At 57.7% G+C, this 17,137-nt stretch overlaps 2 protein-coding genes across 3 annotated transcripts in view; both read right to left on the reverse strand.

Annotated features, from left to right (window-relative positions):
• The window catches only part of KIF21B (kinesin family member 21B), a gene marked incomplete at its 5' end in the record, with an annotated part of 34,304 nt that extends 34,044 nt beyond the window's left edge, over positions 1-260 (reverse strand). For both annotated transcript variants that reach the window (XM_080358140.1, XM_080358139.1), the window contains one exon: positions 223-260. In XM_080358140.1, coding sequence (XP_080214266.1) covers positions 223-260 — 38 coding nt within the window. The remainder of the gene's footprint in view (positions 1-222) is intronic.
• A 2,992-nt stretch (positions 261-3,252) lies between these two features.
• Positions 3,253-17,137, reverse strand: part of CACNA1S (calcium voltage-gated channel subunit alpha1 S) — a gene marked incomplete at both ends in the record, with an annotated part of 38,066 nt that continues 24,181 nt past the window's right edge. The window contains 16 exons of the mRNA XM_080358228.1: positions 3,253-3,513; positions 3,727-3,843; positions 4,096-4,205; positions 4,639-4,703; positions 5,377-5,576; positions 6,265-6,393; positions 7,417-7,541; positions 7,662-7,763; positions 8,710-8,812; positions 10,152-10,248; positions 10,680-10,807; positions 11,330-11,489; positions 11,929-12,020; positions 12,514-12,579; positions 13,206-13,334; positions 15,283-15,339. Coding sequence (XP_080214354.1) covers positions 3,253-3,513; positions 3,727-3,843; positions 4,096-4,205; positions 4,639-4,703; positions 5,377-5,576; positions 6,265-6,393; positions 7,417-7,541; positions 7,662-7,763; positions 8,710-8,812; positions 10,152-10,248; positions 10,680-10,807; positions 11,330-11,489; positions 11,929-12,020; positions 12,514-12,579; positions 13,206-13,334; positions 15,283-15,339 — 1,941 coding nt within the window. The remainder of the gene's footprint in view (positions 3,514-3,726; positions 3,844-4,095; positions 4,206-4,638; positions 4,704-5,376; positions 5,577-6,264; positions 6,394-7,416; positions 7,542-7,661; positions 7,764-8,709; positions 8,813-10,151; positions 10,249-10,679; positions 10,808-11,329; positions 11,490-11,928; positions 12,021-12,513; positions 12,580-13,205; positions 13,335-15,282; positions 15,340-17,137) is intronic.

Here is a 17,137-nt window from a genome sequence, read left to right on the forward strand (position 1 = left end):
GGGTGAGCCGATGGGGTGAGGGGGGTGGCAGCCCCGAAACGCTGCACAGGGGCGGTGGGGAGGAGAGCGGCGGCTGAGGGTGGGGGGGAGGCGGCAAAACCCGACTCGCTGCCCCGGGGATGGGCAACCGCGACCCCCCGCCGCGCACAGGCGGCTGCAGCCCCCAGCTCGCCGCGGGTGCACCGAGGGTCACCCCGCAGCCCGGGCCCGGCCCGCACTCACCTCACGGCCACCTTGACACAGCTGTCCGGAGCCGCCATGCCCCGCAACGGGCACCGCGACCGCGCTGCGAGAGCAGCCGGGGGGGAGGGGAGGAGAGGGGGCGGGCCCAGGTGCGGGGGGCGGGGCGAGGACACGCCCACAGCAGCGCTGCCCGCGCGCGAACACACTGAGACACGGTCACAGTGGCACACGGTGACACACTCACACACACTAATGTGCACTCACACGGACACGGAGACACGCACACGCGGACACGCTCATGCTGGCACACACACACTAACATGCACTCACACGGATAACGGAGACACGCACACACAGACACACTCACAGTGACACACACACTCTAACATACACTCGCACACACTAACATACAGGGACATGGAGACACACACACAGACACGCTAACACTGACACACACACAGACATGCTAACACTGACACACACACGGTCAGACACACACACTCACCTGGAGACTGACTCACAAACACACACATGCACACACTGACACACACACACCTCGAGGCACACACTCACACTGACACACAGACACACATTCTGACACACACACAGGCACACACTAACATACACACACGCTCACACTGACACACACACAGAGACACACACTAATATACACGCTCACACACACAGACACACGCTCACACTCTCTCACACAGACACTGACACACACACGCACACACTGACATACTCACACACACACTAGTACACACACCCCCACACACTCACAGAAACCCCCCCTCCCACACACACTCACACACTATCACCCGTCAGTCCCTGCTGCCCCCTGCCGAGCCAGCAGCCCCGCTGCTGCCTGTGCACGGCTGTACCGGGCTGTACTGGGCTGTATGGGGCTGTACTAGGCTGTACTGGGCTGTATGGGGCTGTACCGGGCTGTATGGGGCTGTACTGGGCTGTACGGGGCCGTACCAGGCTCTACTGGGCTTTACCGGGCTGTGTCCTGGGAAAGGTTGCTTTTCTGGTCTAGGACAGCCAAGACGTACTAGAACCGATGGCCGACAGGTAATGAAGTCAAAGCTGTGCCCAGTACAGTACCCGGCACCCTCCCTCTGCTCCGGGGTCTGGATGCCTTCACCTCAACAGCACTGTCCCTTCACCTCATCTGCTCGTGCTCATCCTGAGGTTGCAAGGGACCAGGGCCACACGCCACTTGTGCGTGGGGCTGCGTGCACTGCGGGAGCTTGCTCGGCAGCTGCTGTGGCAGGTAAGTTCCAGGGCACCTCATGCTGGTACCACATCAAGGTGACAAGCAGGATATGGCCTGTCTGTCATCCCGCAAGGATGTGAGGAGCTGGCATTTCTCTTCCTTGATCCCTGAGGGCCAAGTTTGCAAGGACTGGACAAGAGGAAACGGCCTCAAGTTGCACCAGGGGAGGTTTAGATTGGATATTAGAAAAAAATTCTTCACAGAAAGGGCTGCCGGGCATTGGAACAGGCTGCCCAGGGCAGTGGTGGAGTCACCATCCCTGGAGGGGTTTAAAAGGTGTTTAGATGAGGTTCTTAGGGACAAGGGTTAGTGTTAGAGCTGGGTTAGGTTATGGCTGGAATGCATGATCCTGAGGATCTCTTCTAACTTAAATGATTCTATGACACCTGGGTCAGGAGGGACCCTGAGCTGCCATTTTTTCTGAGGCTGGACCCTTCCCCACCGAAGCCGCACGCAGAGAAGGGCAGTGACTGTGCCATGGTGTTCCTGGCCCCATCTTCCTACTCCCACCCCTCTGCCAGTCGCATCACAAGCCCCATCTATCCCCCAGTTCAGCTAGAAAACAACTCAAGAAAGACCCCCCAGATGCTAGTTTGAGGAAAATCAGCCCATTAGCAAGTGCCCCTTCCTCGGGAGCGGGGAGATGTGTCTGTGTGTGTGCAAGGGGGTGTAACGCCTGCCCCAGGGCAGTGAAGCAAGAGCAAAGGATGTGCGGCTGCCTCATGACATGACATCCCTGCTGATTGCCTGCATCCCCGCGGGGAAAAGCTGTCTGCGCTGCCACGTCCCCATACAAGATGGGCTCTCCGGCGCTCAGGCTGCAGCTGGAGCTCAGCAACAGCCATTTCTCTTTTATTAAGTTAACAAATAAATGCCCTGCTGGAGAGAAGGCATGGTCTATTGATTCAGCACCTCCCCCAGGACCCATCAGATTGCTATATTTTAATATATATTAGGCAAGGAAGAGCCCTGTGTGGCCCAGTTTGGCTGTACTGGGAGCCCTCTGGAGCAAGATCCCAGCAAAGAGCCAGGGTGGCCACAGTGCTCAGCACCCAGACCCTGCCTGGGGCACTGAGGTCCATAAAGTGGAACCCCCAGGGAAACTCATTCGCAGAGTGGAATAACCTCAGCTGCTGCTTGGTACCCGGCAGCAGTGGACAGTGCGCAGGCAGCCGTGCCTGTGCCTGCCTGCTGCCCCAGCCCAAGGCAGATTGCCCAAGCCACTTGTCCTCCTCCTCTCAGGACGGGCTTGACTGCAAGCAGGAGGAACAGGCTCCACCAGAGATGTGAGGATGCTGGATCCAGCTGCTGAGGTACCAGAAGACCCCCCCGAGCGTGGCACCCTCAAAACGGCTGGTTGAGACATGAGCTCTTGGGAGTGAGGACAGATGTCCCCCAGCATGGGGAGTGTATGCTGGCACATGAATCACTGTCAGCTCTGGTTAAATGCAGTCTTGCATTTGCAGCCTCCTCCCCAGGCTGGGCAGCGAGCAGCCGTGGGCACAGGCTGTGCAGGCAGGGTGGCAGAGAAAGGAGGGGACAGGAGGATTCACAGACTCACACAGCAGAAACACTTTAATGACCCATCCAGCTCTTGCACGACCTTGCTGGCACAGCATTGTCCTATCTTGCACCAGCATCCTGGAGACTTGGCCCAAAATTTCTCCTGCAGCGGACAGAACCCACCAGGATGCCAGGCAGGGAGGGGGAGCAGTGCAGCATCGCTCCAGTGACCCCCTGCAAGCTCCTGACGGCACGGTGCCCACTAGGCTGCATCAGCAGGCAGCTCACGGGTGAGTGGCACTGATGGCCTTTTTTGGGGAGGCTGCGCTGAGCCCTGGGGAGCCGGCTGGTGATGCAGCCGAGGTGTCCTGAGGGGCAGAGCCAGTTTTTGTGCCCTGCAGTGTTTCTCTTTCCTGTAGCAGCTCCACGGCTGCTTTCTCCACTTCATCCATCTCCAGCTGGCTGCTGGCTGCCATCTCGTCCCTGGTCACTGCTACGAAGGATGGGTCACAGGCCAGAGACGCAAGACCTCCAGAAATCAGAGCCTGCAGTGGAGGAAGAGGCCACAGCCCAGTGTGTGCTCAGTTTGTAGAAGTGTCCCTTGCTGCCCTCTGCGCTGGCACATACTTGCTCCTCACCCTCATAGCTAAGCTTTGTCTTCCAGCCTCCCAACTTGGCAAAGCATGGCACCTCTGCCAGCCTACTTCACTGCCTGGCTGCCCTACCTTTCCCTCTGCCAGGCTGTGCCCATGTCTTACCTCCTGAATGAGGAAGGTGATGGCTGGGGTGGAGGATGTGCTTGGGTGAAGGCTCTCACCCTGCTGGTACCCCGAGCTGGATGTCGTTCCCGTCGCAGTGCCATCATCTCCAGGCAGCTGGGCAAGAGGAGCAAAGAGCTGCAGCCTGGGCTTGGGCAATGCCCATGGAAGGTCTCTCCCATGTCAGTGTGAGGGCTGCAGGTACTGTCCCCAGCCTGGACACACACCCTCATTCTGCTGGAGCTCCTGAGTCCAGGGCACCACACTCAATGGGACCAGCAGGGCCATACGGGCAAAGAGACCAGTTCCCCCCCAGCATAGCTGTGACAGCCCTTCCCATGCTTCTGGATATCCATTTGCCCCCTTTACCTCCTGGGGGAGAGGGTGCAGTCCTGATGATGGGTGACCCTCGGGGGTGGCCCCTCGCCTCCTGCTCGGCCTCCGTCGCAGCCTCTCCATAGGTAAGGGGGGGTTGCGCTCTGGAAGGAGGGAAGTTGGAGACATCAGATGGGCACAACAGCAAGGACTCCACTGCCTCCCAGATCTGGGAATGGGTTAACTAGACTGGGGGAACCAAAGGGTTTAGGAGTTCAGGACCAACCAATGTCCCAGCACCTGACCACTGCCCCATGCTTCTCACTCATGGCTGGGAAGAAGTCCCTGTTAGTTGAAACACACACAGACTTGTGGCCCTGCTGCCTGGAGAATGGCCAGTCCTCCCCAGCCTGAGACACTGGCTCCAGGCTCCATCACCCCAGAGGGGAAAAAGGTGGGAGAAGGGTCTGCTGGAGCTCCCCACCCAGGTCCTGCTGTGCTCGAGACTCTCAGCTAACCTCCAAGTTGCATCCCCTTTCCCCTGCCCTGGCCCTTGGGCTGGTGCAGATCCCCCAGAAGAACGATGCTCAGACTCACCCCGCACTAGACGCCTGGGTGCTGCTGGCGCCATCTTCCTCAGCACCTCGTCCTCATACTCCATCCTGCAATGGCAAGCAGGCAGGTCAGCCCAAGCGGCCACCATGTGCAGGGACCAGCTCCACCCAGGGGTGCAGCCTCCCCACCTTCTCCACCCTGGGGAATGCAGCTGGGGGCAGACCAGGAGGGCCACCTAGGGTAGATGAACAGAGCAGAGACCCCAAGAAGTAGGATTAAGAATATCCTACGTTGGTAATCCTTGTTCCTTGTACCCATGTGTGGGCAGCCTGCTGGTGGCCCCTACCTAGGCCTTGGCACCCAGTTTGGTGAGGAAGGGTGTTCCTCTGATCCCTGGCACCCTGCTGTCCACCTTGAGCCTCATGGCACCGAAATGGAGTGATAGGAAGGACAAGAAGGGTGTGTAGGGGCTCGCATGCTGACACACGGAGCCACACACCAGCCCTGAAGCTCACCTGCATGTTCTGGGGACACCTCTGGGAGTGCTAGGCTGGGGCCCAGGGGCCAGCAAGAAGTGTCTGCCCTCCCTGTCCCCCCTGCCTCATGCCCCAAGGGCTGAATTTCTGCATAAAGCTCCTGTGTATATGGAGCCACTTGCATGGCCAGCGCTCGACTCCTCTGCAAGTTTGCAGGGACCTCAGTGCTGCACCTCAGTGACTCAGACAGACCTCACCCATCCATGAAGAGCCCCTGGGCAAGACCAAGTTCACCAGCCCTTACCTCTCCAGCCAGTCGTTGCTGTTGGCGTTGTTGACGTTGGTGTTGCCTTCCTGGGGGAAGTCATCGAGGAACACAGGGGAGTCGAGGTCCTCGCTGCCCACCTCTGTGAACTGCAGGGGCCTCTGGCTGGCCACCTGGGGCTGCAGGGGGCTGCTGGGCTCCAGGAAGCTGTCGACCTGGCCAAACAAGCCCCCTGTCCTCTGCAACCAACAGGGAGGGCATCAGAGGAGGCCTAGAGCTCTGAGCTGCTCTGGGGCCATTCCCTTGGGAGGAGACATGTAGGGGGGGCCATGGCAATAGTGGTCTCTTCTCATCTCTCTGTTTGGGCTTTGCAGACCACATGGTGCTGAAAGCCTCACCACCCAGGTGGGGAAGATGAGGCACTGAGGGGTGACAGCCATGCAGCAGCGCTGGGATGAGAGCCAGCCCTGTGCATGACAAATCCTGCCACCTCTGTGGACAGCCTGAGCTGGGGGCACCTCTTGACACAGCAGGAGGTGCAACCCTGCAACACCAAAGCTGCCTGGCCCAAAGTGAATCTCTTCCCGCACTGGTGATGACACCTGAGCTGTCCTGCCTTAGCCTGGCAGGAGGTGAGAATGGGGCCCTCCAAAAGAGCACATCACAGTCAGACATATGAGCAGGGTCCTTTTACAGTGGGGAAATGGAGGCAAAGAGCAGGTTGCCCTGGATGACTCAACCAGGATGCTCAGGCACAGGAAAGAAGTGCTGATCCATCCTTGTGGTCCACACTGTTTTTCATGGTCAGGCTCATGTCTGTGGCCTCTCCTCCAGCTGCTGGGAGCCATGCTGACCCACCACCAACACACTGGAATGGGGGCTGGGTGGGACCACCACCACCTGGGGTGCCCAGAGGGCTGCACTCACCCTGTATATCCCTTCCTCCATGGCAGCCTCCACCATTGCTCTTTCCAGCTCCTCCTCAGCAGTCAGGTCCCCAGAGATGGCCCGATGGATTTCAGGAGCAGCTTCTTCTTCAATGCTCCTCAGCCCAGCCTGATGGGGACAAGAAGGCATGGCTGGATGTGGCCTGGCCCCACCACCTGTCTCACTTTGGGCTTTGGAGAGGGAAACATGATGAAGCGTGCTCACCTGGTAAACAATACTGCAATTCTCCTACCAGGGCCAGGCCATAGGTGACCCTGCAGCTGGCTCTGTGCTTGGTGAAACAGCTTCTGGGCTACTGCTGTCCCACCAAGGGGTATGCTAAGGGCAGCCTGGTGAAGGGTCAGGCTGGTGATGCCCAAGAGGCAGCTGTGCCTTTGTCCCTGATCTGGAGACATCTGACCTGGAGCCCAGCTCTTTTCCTTGCCTTGCATCTTTGGGGCCTGGTATTTTATCTGTACAAGTGATTTCCTCCCTATAACATCAGGAGAGGCTGGGTACATCCCAGCTGCTCTGGCCAGGCACATAAATCCTCTCCCATCACACCCTGACAGCGTCCTTCAGGGCCTCTCTGACTGCAGTGGTCCAGCTCAAGATCAGCCACCTCAACTCCTCTCCACCTTACGTTGCACTAGGCAATGAGAGAGGACACAGAAAGTACCAGGCACACAGAACTACCTGCAACACTGCTAAGGTGAGGCAATGGAGAAAGCCCTGGGAATGGAGAAGAGTAGGTGGGTAAGGGCCTAGGCAAGCAGCATTTGGCCCAGACATTGGTCTGTGATGCAGGTCTCCAGGTCTTAAAACCGCTTGGTGAGGCATCAGATCCTGCTGAGCCCTCTCTGTGCTCAAGTCATCCAGGCAGAGTCAAAAATCTCCTTTGCCACCTGCACTCTGGAGACTAAGACCACCCTCAGCGGTGGGATGCTCATGGCGCTGGTTCGCTTGGGGCCGCATCACTTCCAGAGTCCGAGGCACAGAGGTCCCCGTGTGTCACGGCAGCTCTGTCTCTCTAAGTCATCCTTGACTTTCCTGAGCTGGGTGAAGCCTCTTCCCTCATCTGCAGGGCTCCCCAGCACACCCTGCTTGCCCCAGGGAGGGTCATCCCTCCAACACAACCCACACGCTACCAACCTGGATCTCCACAGGGTTCTTCTTGGGCCGGTACCCGTAATACTCCTCCTGGCGCTTCATGAACTTCCTGAAATGGTCTTGGATGAGGAAAGTAGCATAGAATTTGCCCACCGTCACCTCATCATCTGGAAGGAGGAAACCAACCTGACCATACTGCTTATCTCAAGGCCCCGAGTTGTTGGAGCAGCTGAGAGCCCAAGCAGGTGTCACTGTGCCCCTCTGGGAAGCACCACCAGGTGACATACCTCCGATAGGTGGGATGACCTGGTCCAAAAGCTTCATACTCGTTCGCTTCCAGATTTTTTTGATAATGGCTCTGAGCTCCTCGTTGGCCTGTTCAAAGTTGCCTGTGAGAAAAGCAAGCAGGACAGAGCAGTTCATTCCCAGGGCAATGTGAACATGAGTGAAGACAAAGCACTTTAAAACCTGGCCAGACTCCTCCAGGGTGTGACAGCTCCTCTCCAGCCTTCCTACACAGCAAAAATGAGTGTTGTAAGAATGGGGCTTTGATTTTAGCAAAAACGCTTTAACTATAGAGTAAGTGAGACCTAGAAAATGGGGGAAGCATTACTACGACTGTTCTGGTGATCAGCTACAGATTTCGACTTCCCCTTTGGTGCTCTCACAGGCTGTACAGTTCAGTGCCACCACTGCCCAGCCTCACTTGTCCCAGAGCCCACGTCCCCAGCCCAGCCACAGAGCTGCTCCTGTGACAGTGCCTGACCCACGGGCACAGAAACAGGCTGATGGGGCATCCCCCCAAAGCAGGGCTTTGCAAACCATGCTGCTGGCAAAGAAGAGGGTGAAAACAACTCCTGCCCAGCACAGCTAAATTAAAAGAGGCTCCATCCCCTTCCACTCCACTCTGAGATTATAAACGCACAGGGAAACACAACACTGGAGCAGGTGGTGCTATGCTGGGGCAGGGAAGATCAGCCTACACTCAGCAGTGCAGGAAGGGAAGATGGTGGCTGTGCATCGTGACAAGGAAGGGAACCGGGACAGAACTGCTCCTGAGCTGTTCAGGGTGAAGTTACACAGCTGGGGCATCATTGGTTCACTCTTGAGGGCTGCAACACATGTGCCTGCAACTAATAATGTCCTCCAGGCTTGGCCTGAGCAGCCACATGCATGTCCCCATAGTCTCTGGTCCAATGATATATTAATGGCATGAAGCCGAGGGCTGCAACAGAGGGTGTGCCCTGAGGTCCCCAGACAGAGTGGGGGAATGGTGTGTAACCAGCACGAGGAGAAGCCCATCAGTCCGCAGAGGCAGACAGGAGCATCACTTACCTTCTGTCTTGATCTTGAGGGCTGTCCTCACCAGCGCAAAGAGGGTTGCATTGAAGGTGACGGTGCCGTCACTGTTCAGGGGCATGTTCATGCACACCAGACGCTGCACAGCAAACAACAACTGTGAGCCCGGGCTAGCAGCTCCCCGCAAACACACGGCCTGTCCTGGCCAGAGGATGGTCACGCTGGCCAGGGAAAGGCTCTGCTGGGGCGCTGAGCTGCTGGCCAGGGAGCCTCCCAGCTCTGCCGCTCTGCCCCAGCTCGCAGGACTCTGCACCACCGCTGGGCAGCGACACCCCTCATTACACCAGCCAACTAAACCAGACCAAGCTGTGGGGAGAGCCAGGTCAGATCTGTGGGAATAACCCAGTCTGTGGGGCACCAGTGCCATGGGAGAAAAACATAGAATCATAGAATCATTTTGGTCAGAAAAGACCTTTAAGATCATCAAGTCAAACCATTAACTCTACACTGTCAATTTCACCTCTAACCTATGTCCCTGAGAACCTCATGTCCGTCTGTCCAACCCTCCAGGGATGGTGACTCCAGCACTGCCCTGGGCAGCCTGTTCCAATGCCCCACAGCCCTTGGGGGAAGAAATTGTTCCCAGATCCAACCTCAACCTCCCCTGGCGCAACTTGAGGCCGTTTCCTCTGCTCCTGGCGCTTGTTCCTGGGGAGCAGAGCCCGACCCCCCTGGCTCCAAGCTCCTTTCAGGCAGTTCAGAGATCAGAAGGTCTCCCCTCAGCTCCTGTTCTCCAGGCTGAACAATCAGCCAGCAGAGACACAGCACTGCTCTCAGGGAGGTGGGAATCACTCTGCACTGTGCTCCACGTTCCAAAAAGTGTCCCAGTCTGCCATGAGGGATCTGGGGATCAAACCTCCTCATGAGTCTGCCCAAGACCCAGGTTTACATGTGAGCCTGATACAGGCCCTGGATTTGGGTAGAACGAGCTAAGCCATGAAAAGTGTATGCATGCTGACAGAGCTGGTGTTTCCAACTCCCTCAGTGTTACTTGCCCTTATAAACAAACCTCTACAGCCCAGTTGACGTGGCTGGGTCCCCAGGCCCAGCATTGCCCTCCTGCACCAGATGCAGATGTGGGGTACATCTGTGTGGCTTGGGCGTCCCCCTGCCCTGAGGGCTCCAGGCTGGGCAGAGGCCAGCCCACCAGTGCCATCCCTCTCAGAGCAAAGGTGAGCACAGCCAAGTCCTTAACTTCAGGACCCTCAAACACATCAGCTCCATGCGGGTTAACAGCACCTCTCCTTGCTCCCAGAACACCCCCCTCCATTAAACACCAGAGGTCAGAGCTTGCGTATAATCCATGACACTGGGAAGCTGGCTGGACTGTGACCCTCAGACTCCCTGGGGAGGGTGCAGAAACCGCTTGGGGAAGGTGTCCCTGTGCCCACACACCCTGCCACCCCCTCGGCTTTTACCTTACAAGCTACACGGTGTGGGCAGAACTTCCCGAAGCCCAGGGGAGGCTGGATACGTCTCAGCAGAGTCACTACATCCAAGTGTTTGATCCTGCCTCTGTGGAGGCAACAAACTGCATCAGCAGTGCGGTGACAGACGTAGGGGACAGTGGTTCGCGCAGGGGCTGGGTGGGTTCATCCTTGTGGCCTTCCCTGTGCTCTGGGCAAATCCCTACACTTCCCTGTGCTGCTCCTGGGGAAAGCAGCTGTTCCCCACGGCACCGGGCAGCAGATAAAGGTGTGCAGTGGCACGGGAAGAGCTGGGAGGATCAACAGGGCTGGATGAAGAGGCTACTGGAAGTCTTGTGTCCCCAGACATCCTGATGGCTTGCATCAGCCCTGGGACACACCGGCAAGTCCACATCCACCTCCAAGATGCTGCGATCTAACTCTTAGTGCCACAGCTCGCACTGCCACGCGTGTCTCAGGGCAGCCCACCCAGCTCCCCATGGACTATTCCCCTCGTGCCACTCACCCCCTGTCACTCACTTGGCCTCAGGGTCGTACTCAGCCCAGATCCGTTTAAACTCGTCCAGGTGATGGGGCCCAAGGATGGACCAGTCGCGTGTGAGGTAGTCAAAGTTGTCCATGATGACGGCCACAAAGAGGTTGATGATCTGAGGGCAGAGGAGTGGGTATGAACGATGCTGGCTAGGGCAGGGCCAAGCACCTCGCAGGTTCCCGGGCAGAGGGACAGTGACAGCTCTCACAGCCGGCAGCACAGAGCAGGGCAGTGCTGCTGTGGGAAAACACAAGCAGACGTGTTCAGGAGAAGGAGCTTGGGTTCCCCTAAGCCAGGGGATGATGTGGGTCACCCGCTGCAGGGATGGGCCTCCTGAGCACAAGGAGAGCATGTGAAAGGCTGCAGCAGGCACCGGGCAGCTCTTCCCTCTCCACCTTTGCAAGAGTCAGCACAGGCACGTCTAGACAGCAGCACATGGTGCTAGGGAAAGGAACTTAATGGGGGATCATGGGCCCTGCAGGAGTGCGGTGTCAGGTTTACAGCATGGCTGGGTGGATGGGCATGGGAAGAGGGCACTGTGGGCTCAGCCCCACAAGATGCAAAACTAACACAACACCGGGGGCCGCCCAGGGCCAGGACGGGGTTGCCAAAGGGAGCCCTGTGGGAGTCATCATACCAGGAAAGCACAGAGCATGTAGAAGCTGATGAAGTAGAAGTAGGCGAAGCCTGTGCCGCAGGTGTACTCCTCCCCCTCGGCAAAGTCTGACTCGGGGTCGCACAGTTTGCCGTAGCTGCAGCCCAGCAGGATCTCCTGCCAGGCCTCTCCCGTCGCACACCTGCGGAGAGGGGACGGCTGTGGTCCCTGCCCGTCCTGCGGCCAGCCCGGCGCACAGGGAAGGAGCGGCAGAACACTGGGCTTGCTGTGCTGGCGTGGGGAGTCTGCTACTGAAAGCCCCTCCGTGCAATGTCTGGGACCAAGGAAAGCTCAGCTTTTGCTTCCCCTTGAGTTTCCTCACAATTCACAAACTAAAATCCAGTTTGGAAAGGAAACATGCAGAACAGAAACCCCAAGGTGCACTCTGCTCCTGTAGCTCAGCCACACCAGACAAACCGACAGCCACCCCTGAAATGTCTCCATTGCTGTGAGACGTTGTTTTTCAAGGCAAAAAACAATCAGCTACAGAAATGCTGGTCTCCCTCACTCCCAGCTGTCGGGCTCACACGCTGACTCTGAGCCCAGTCCCCTTCTGGAGCTGCTCACTCAACAAGACTGACCTGAAGAGCAGCAGCACAGCTTGTGGAAAGGTTTGGAAGTTGTTGTTTCGGTTGATCTGGGTTCCGTCCACCATGGCAATCTTCCCAAACATCTGTAAAACACATTGTCAGATCCCCAGCACCCTTGTTCTCAGCTGCTGACCACCTTCCCCCTGCGGTTCTCTTCCTTCTTTACTTGGCCTTCAGCATCCTCAAAAGTGGCTGAGATGGGGCTGTGCATGCTCCGGGGCTCATGAGCTCCTTGGACATTCCTGTCTATGCTGAAAATGCCCCTTGTCTATGCTGCATTTCACCTGGGTCTTACGAACCAGGGCACAAGCACTGGTAACTGTGTGTCTAGGTTGTGCTGCTGACTCTGGAAGTGTTGTTTACCGTGTGCCTCAGTTGCCCTAACTGCAGCTTGGGGACGGGACGAGGCTGCTGGGGCTGTAAGCATCTTGCAGACCAGGGTAAAACAGTCCCATCACATGCAAAGTCACAGGGAGTACCTGGCAGAGGACCTAGTCCCTCTCTGTCCCAACTCCCCAGATGCTGCCAGGCTTAGGGCATCTGTCCAAGACCAAATCCCACCCCTGTGTTTCTCACCTGCATCCCGATCACAGCATAGATGAAAAAAAGCATCACAATCAGCAGGGCTACGTAGGGCAGAGCCTGTGACAAAAGGAACATGGCTTGTGTGAGACACCAACCCAGCATCAAGGCAACCCAGGGACACAAGACAGGGTCTGGAGCTACCACGAGAGGCCAACAACCAGAGGAAACAGCTTTATCTCTGCCTGTTCCTCTAACCACTCTCCCACCAGCCCTGCTCTCCAGTTTTTATGCATGGGAGGCTTACGCCAACCCCAAAGGAGCAGCGCATCTCTGCAGCTGTGACAAAGGCTGAGCACAGCCCAGGGATGTCCACGGCTCAGGGGCTGTATCCTGAGGTGCTGCAGCATGTCCTTGAGCTGCCCGCGTGGTGCAGAGCCTGGCCTTGCTGGGACCGGCTGATGTGCCTGGGCAGGCCCTGCCCTCTTGCTCAGCCCAGTGGTGTCTCAGGCTCTGACACATAGTGGTGTCAATCAGGGAGAACCCCCCATCTTCTCACCCATCTGGGCAACGTTCTCCTACACAACACAAGCCTCTGGTCAAATCTGAGGCCAGCAGCCTGCCAGCGCTGGAGCTTTCCTGCTCTGCCTGGTGAGGACAGGCTGCTCACCCAGGTAGCCTGAGGATCCGAGCATGCTGCTAGCCCAGGGCACGTGTTCGCCGGGGAGGGGAACACTGTTCCTCACCTGGAAGGACTTGATGAAAGTCCACAGGAGAGTCCTGACACCTTCCCCCCGGCTCAGCAGCTTCACCAGCCGCATCACCCGGAACAGCCGGAAGAAAGTGATGGAGACACGGGAGTTGTCATCGGAGTCCTGCGGGCAGAGCACAACATCTGGAGGGCAGCAGGTGCTGATGCACCCAGGCAGACAAAGGGAGATCTAGGTTCTGGGGGAAAAGGGTAATGAGATTCCACACCCCCCAGGCACTAGTCATGGTCCCCACAGCCCTTGCCTGCATAGAGGACCAGACTGCAAAGGGGATGTGCTGGCACTTTTCCTCCTGCCTTCGCAATGAGTTCATCTCCCCAGCCCCATTGTCTCACGTCTGCCACCCCGGGCTGCTGGGGAATGCCTGGTTATGGGTATGAGAGCAATCCTGTTAGACAGAGGGATGGGACACCACAGGGAGAAAGCCATGCTGTAACGCAGGCTGGGAGAGCTGTGCTGTTCACCGCACACCAGACAGGTCCACCTAAGGACAGGCTCAGGTCCCTCCGGGCTCTCACCTGGCACATACCATATGGGATGCTCCCACTTCAGGGCCCACTTGTAAGGTGAGCTTTAGGTCAGGCACCAGGCACACAAAGGGTTAATGATGATTGTTTAGGCACAGAAAGGTTGGTTTGAGAATGGCCCAGCAGGGCTTTCATGGACCAAAGGAGGGAACGAAAGCAGGGTGGCTCCCTGCCCAGTGTCAGCCCTACCTGTGGTGATTCGCCCTCTCTTGGGGTGGCTGCAGGACCCCATTGGAGGGGTGAACAGCCATGTCCCAGGGCTGGGGCCTCCTGGGTTTGGGGCAGAATGGGCAGTCAGGAGGGGAACAAGCAGCCACAGGTGCAAGGGACAGGATTCATCTGGGACCACCTGAGGCGTTGGCAGTTGGAGATGTCTGGAGCTCGGTCACCTGCTCCCTTGGTTGCTCCATCCCACCAGGAACCATGAACAGACCCTGCTGGTCTCTGCCAGGAACTGTCCATCCCAACTCCATCACCACTTGAGATACCTTTCCTACTGCCCCCTTGGTCATCCAGAGCTTTGCTGCTGCCACTGGATCCCCATCACTCCCATCATCCAGCCCACCCGCCCCCAGCTATTTCAGGGCAACAAAACTCAACTGTAAACAACCTTCCCAGCAGCTCCAGCTTCCTCAGTTTTGCATGTCTGAGTTCCCAGCACTGCACTGGAAAACACCATCTCCCCTCCCCACCTCTCCTTTTATTGCCTTTCACTCTCCTAGAGCCTGCCAAGCAAGTATAGTGGTCAGGAACATTTAATCAGCTCCAGTGAACCGTGTCCCCACCGCTGGGACCCAGACAGTGCCTACTGAAGGCCAGCTTGCCCTCCACAGTTCCCAGCACTAGGGCCCTGGGACCCTTGGAAAGAGGCTCCAGCACGTGGAATCCCGCAGCCAGCCTCTCCCCATCTCCAGAGCTCCGACGGGAGCTCCTATGGGCCAATCCAGGGCACTCCCTGCATCCCCATGGTGGGCTCAGCCACCAGCACAAGGCTTAGCCCACTCAGTGCCCCAGCACATCAGGGCAGCAGCCACGGGACACATCCAGCTTTCTGGGGGAAGGCACGGGGTAAAAGTTGCCCCTCTATGCGTTTTTCCAGCTAACGGTGTCAGATGCTGCATTCATGCAGGCGAATCCCTACGGACCTTACAGAGACAGAGAGATGGTCAGAGGAACAAGGGCCAACTGTCCTGCCCTCAACAGCCAGGGAAACCTTTGTTAGATACCCCGTTCAGGTCAGATATCGCTGTACCGGGGGGTGTGATGGCAGAGAGCAGTGCTGGGCCAGCAGAAGGACCCAGGAGTGCTGAGGAACAGCCCGGCACATCTCTGGGTGGGGAAGCATGTCTGTGTGTGGGGTGTCTCACCCCAAGCTCCTCTCAGCTGTGCCCTGGAGAGAGCAGCTGTGTCTGGAGTGTCTTCATGACATGCAGGACACATGCAAATACCAGCCACAGGCACGCTGGCACGGCCATGGGCAGCAAAGGGAGAAGGGCACACTGCAAGCACATGCAGCTGATATTTACAATGCTATCACAGCCTCCGCCGAGGCAGTATAATCCGCCACTGGGTGCAAGAACAGTCTGTCAAGAAAACAAGAGAGTCAGCAGGAGAAGTGAGGCAGGGATGAGAGGGAGGGAGGGATGGATGCAGAAGAAGACACAGACAGAAGAAAGAGTAAGGTGGAAAGTGAGGACAAGAGGAGGAGCACAGGGGAAGGACAGGACTCACCATCACTCAGGCTCACAGACAAGTCAACACGATTCTTAAGGGGCAGAGGCAGCGGATGGATAGTCAGGGAAACACACTGATCATGAGGGACTTACCCATTTCTATGCCCCACTGCATCCCACCTGCTGTGACACATATTTCTGGGGCACGGGTGTGTGGGACAAAGCTCAGGACTGTGCAATTTTGCTGCCTCCCATGGACAGCCCCAGGGGAAGCCCAGGGCTGCGGCAGGTGGCTCGTTCACCCAGGACTTGCTGGTCACCAGCACACACCAGACACACACATTCACACGCAGAGGAGTGCACTCATGCCCTGGGGCAGGGGGACTCCTCAATGCAGACCAACATCTGCCCCTTGGCTCAGCCCCCATGTCCCCTGTGGCCCTGTGGGGACCCAGCCAGTGGCTGCAGGAGGCTTTGGGGAAGCTGGGAGGGTCGTCCCGTGCCAAGGGGCTGAGTTTCAGGGCAGAATTGGCAGGGCTGGCACAGCAGCATGGACACTGCCCGCCCCTGCACTTCAGAGCCTGTGGTGGCACTGCCAGAAGGGCCCCCACTCCTACTTCCCTCTTGCTCCAGACCCCTCAGTACTCCCTGGGATCTGGGCAAACTCAATGTCTGAGCAGCTGCGAGGGTCTGGCTGTGGTGCCTGGCTGCTGATGGCACAACCCTCCTCACCGCCTCACCCTGACAGCCACACACAGACACAAGAGGGAGGAGAAAAGAGCCAGAATGGAAAGAGAGAGGAGGAGAGGACAGACTTTGCAAACCAGAGTCATATTCCTGGGTGCCACCAGGAATGGCTTGGCCGCTGCGAGGTGTCACCTGCCACCCCTGCAACGTGGTGCAGGTTGGTTTGGTGAAGGCCACCCTCCTGGAACACGGCAGCCCCTCAGGTCTGCCTGCACCGGCAAGGCGAGCTGAGGTGGGTGCAGTGGTTGCAAACAGCTCCCGGGCACCAGAGCCAACAGACCCACCTTGCACTGACCTCTCAGCAGGGAGGACACTTACTGGAAGAGGAGGTGAGACTGGCCCTCCACCTCCTAATCCTAATCCCCCTGCACATCACCAGAGGGCTAGGAAATGCTTGGTGATGCTTGGAGAGATGTGGGCTGGGTACAGCAGCACCTGGGCATCTGGTCTACAGGGACTGAAAATCTCTGCCCAGGGCAGGGCCCCGAGTACCCTTTGAACTTCATTTCTGAGTAAAAACAGGATGTGGAAGGAGGTAGTGCACTAGGAAATGACACTGTATGGGCAATGTGAAACCAAGTCACCGGTGCAGAGAGCTGGGGGGCCAAGGATGGGGTCCTGGAGGACCTGGTGACATATGAAAGCTACTGGCATGAAATCTCAGAGCTCATCGAGGCTGAGGAGCCCAGAGGACGCAGTATTGATGTGCAGGGAGGAGCATGTTGCTGCCACAAGGGAGGAGGGTGGATGGTTTTGTTCATCCCAGCTCTGTGAGGTCTGGACCACTCCAGAGAGGAAAGTGAGTGTCACCAAGGGCCCCTGAAGACCCTCTCCTCCCCATCACAGAGAACAGCTAAAGGTTACCCTGCACGGGGCAGCAGTGGCAGCAGCCCCGCAGTGCACCAGAGCTAGCAAACCCTACTCCCGAGAGGAGGTGGCATGCAAAGTCACTAGGGGGGGT

This window comes from Nesoenas mayeri, assembly GCF_963082525.1.
Source record: "Nesoenas mayeri genome assembly, chromosome: 23".
NCBI classification, from domain to species: domain Eukaryota; kingdom Metazoa; phylum Chordata; class Aves; order Columbiformes; family Columbidae; genus Nesoenas; species Nesoenas mayeri.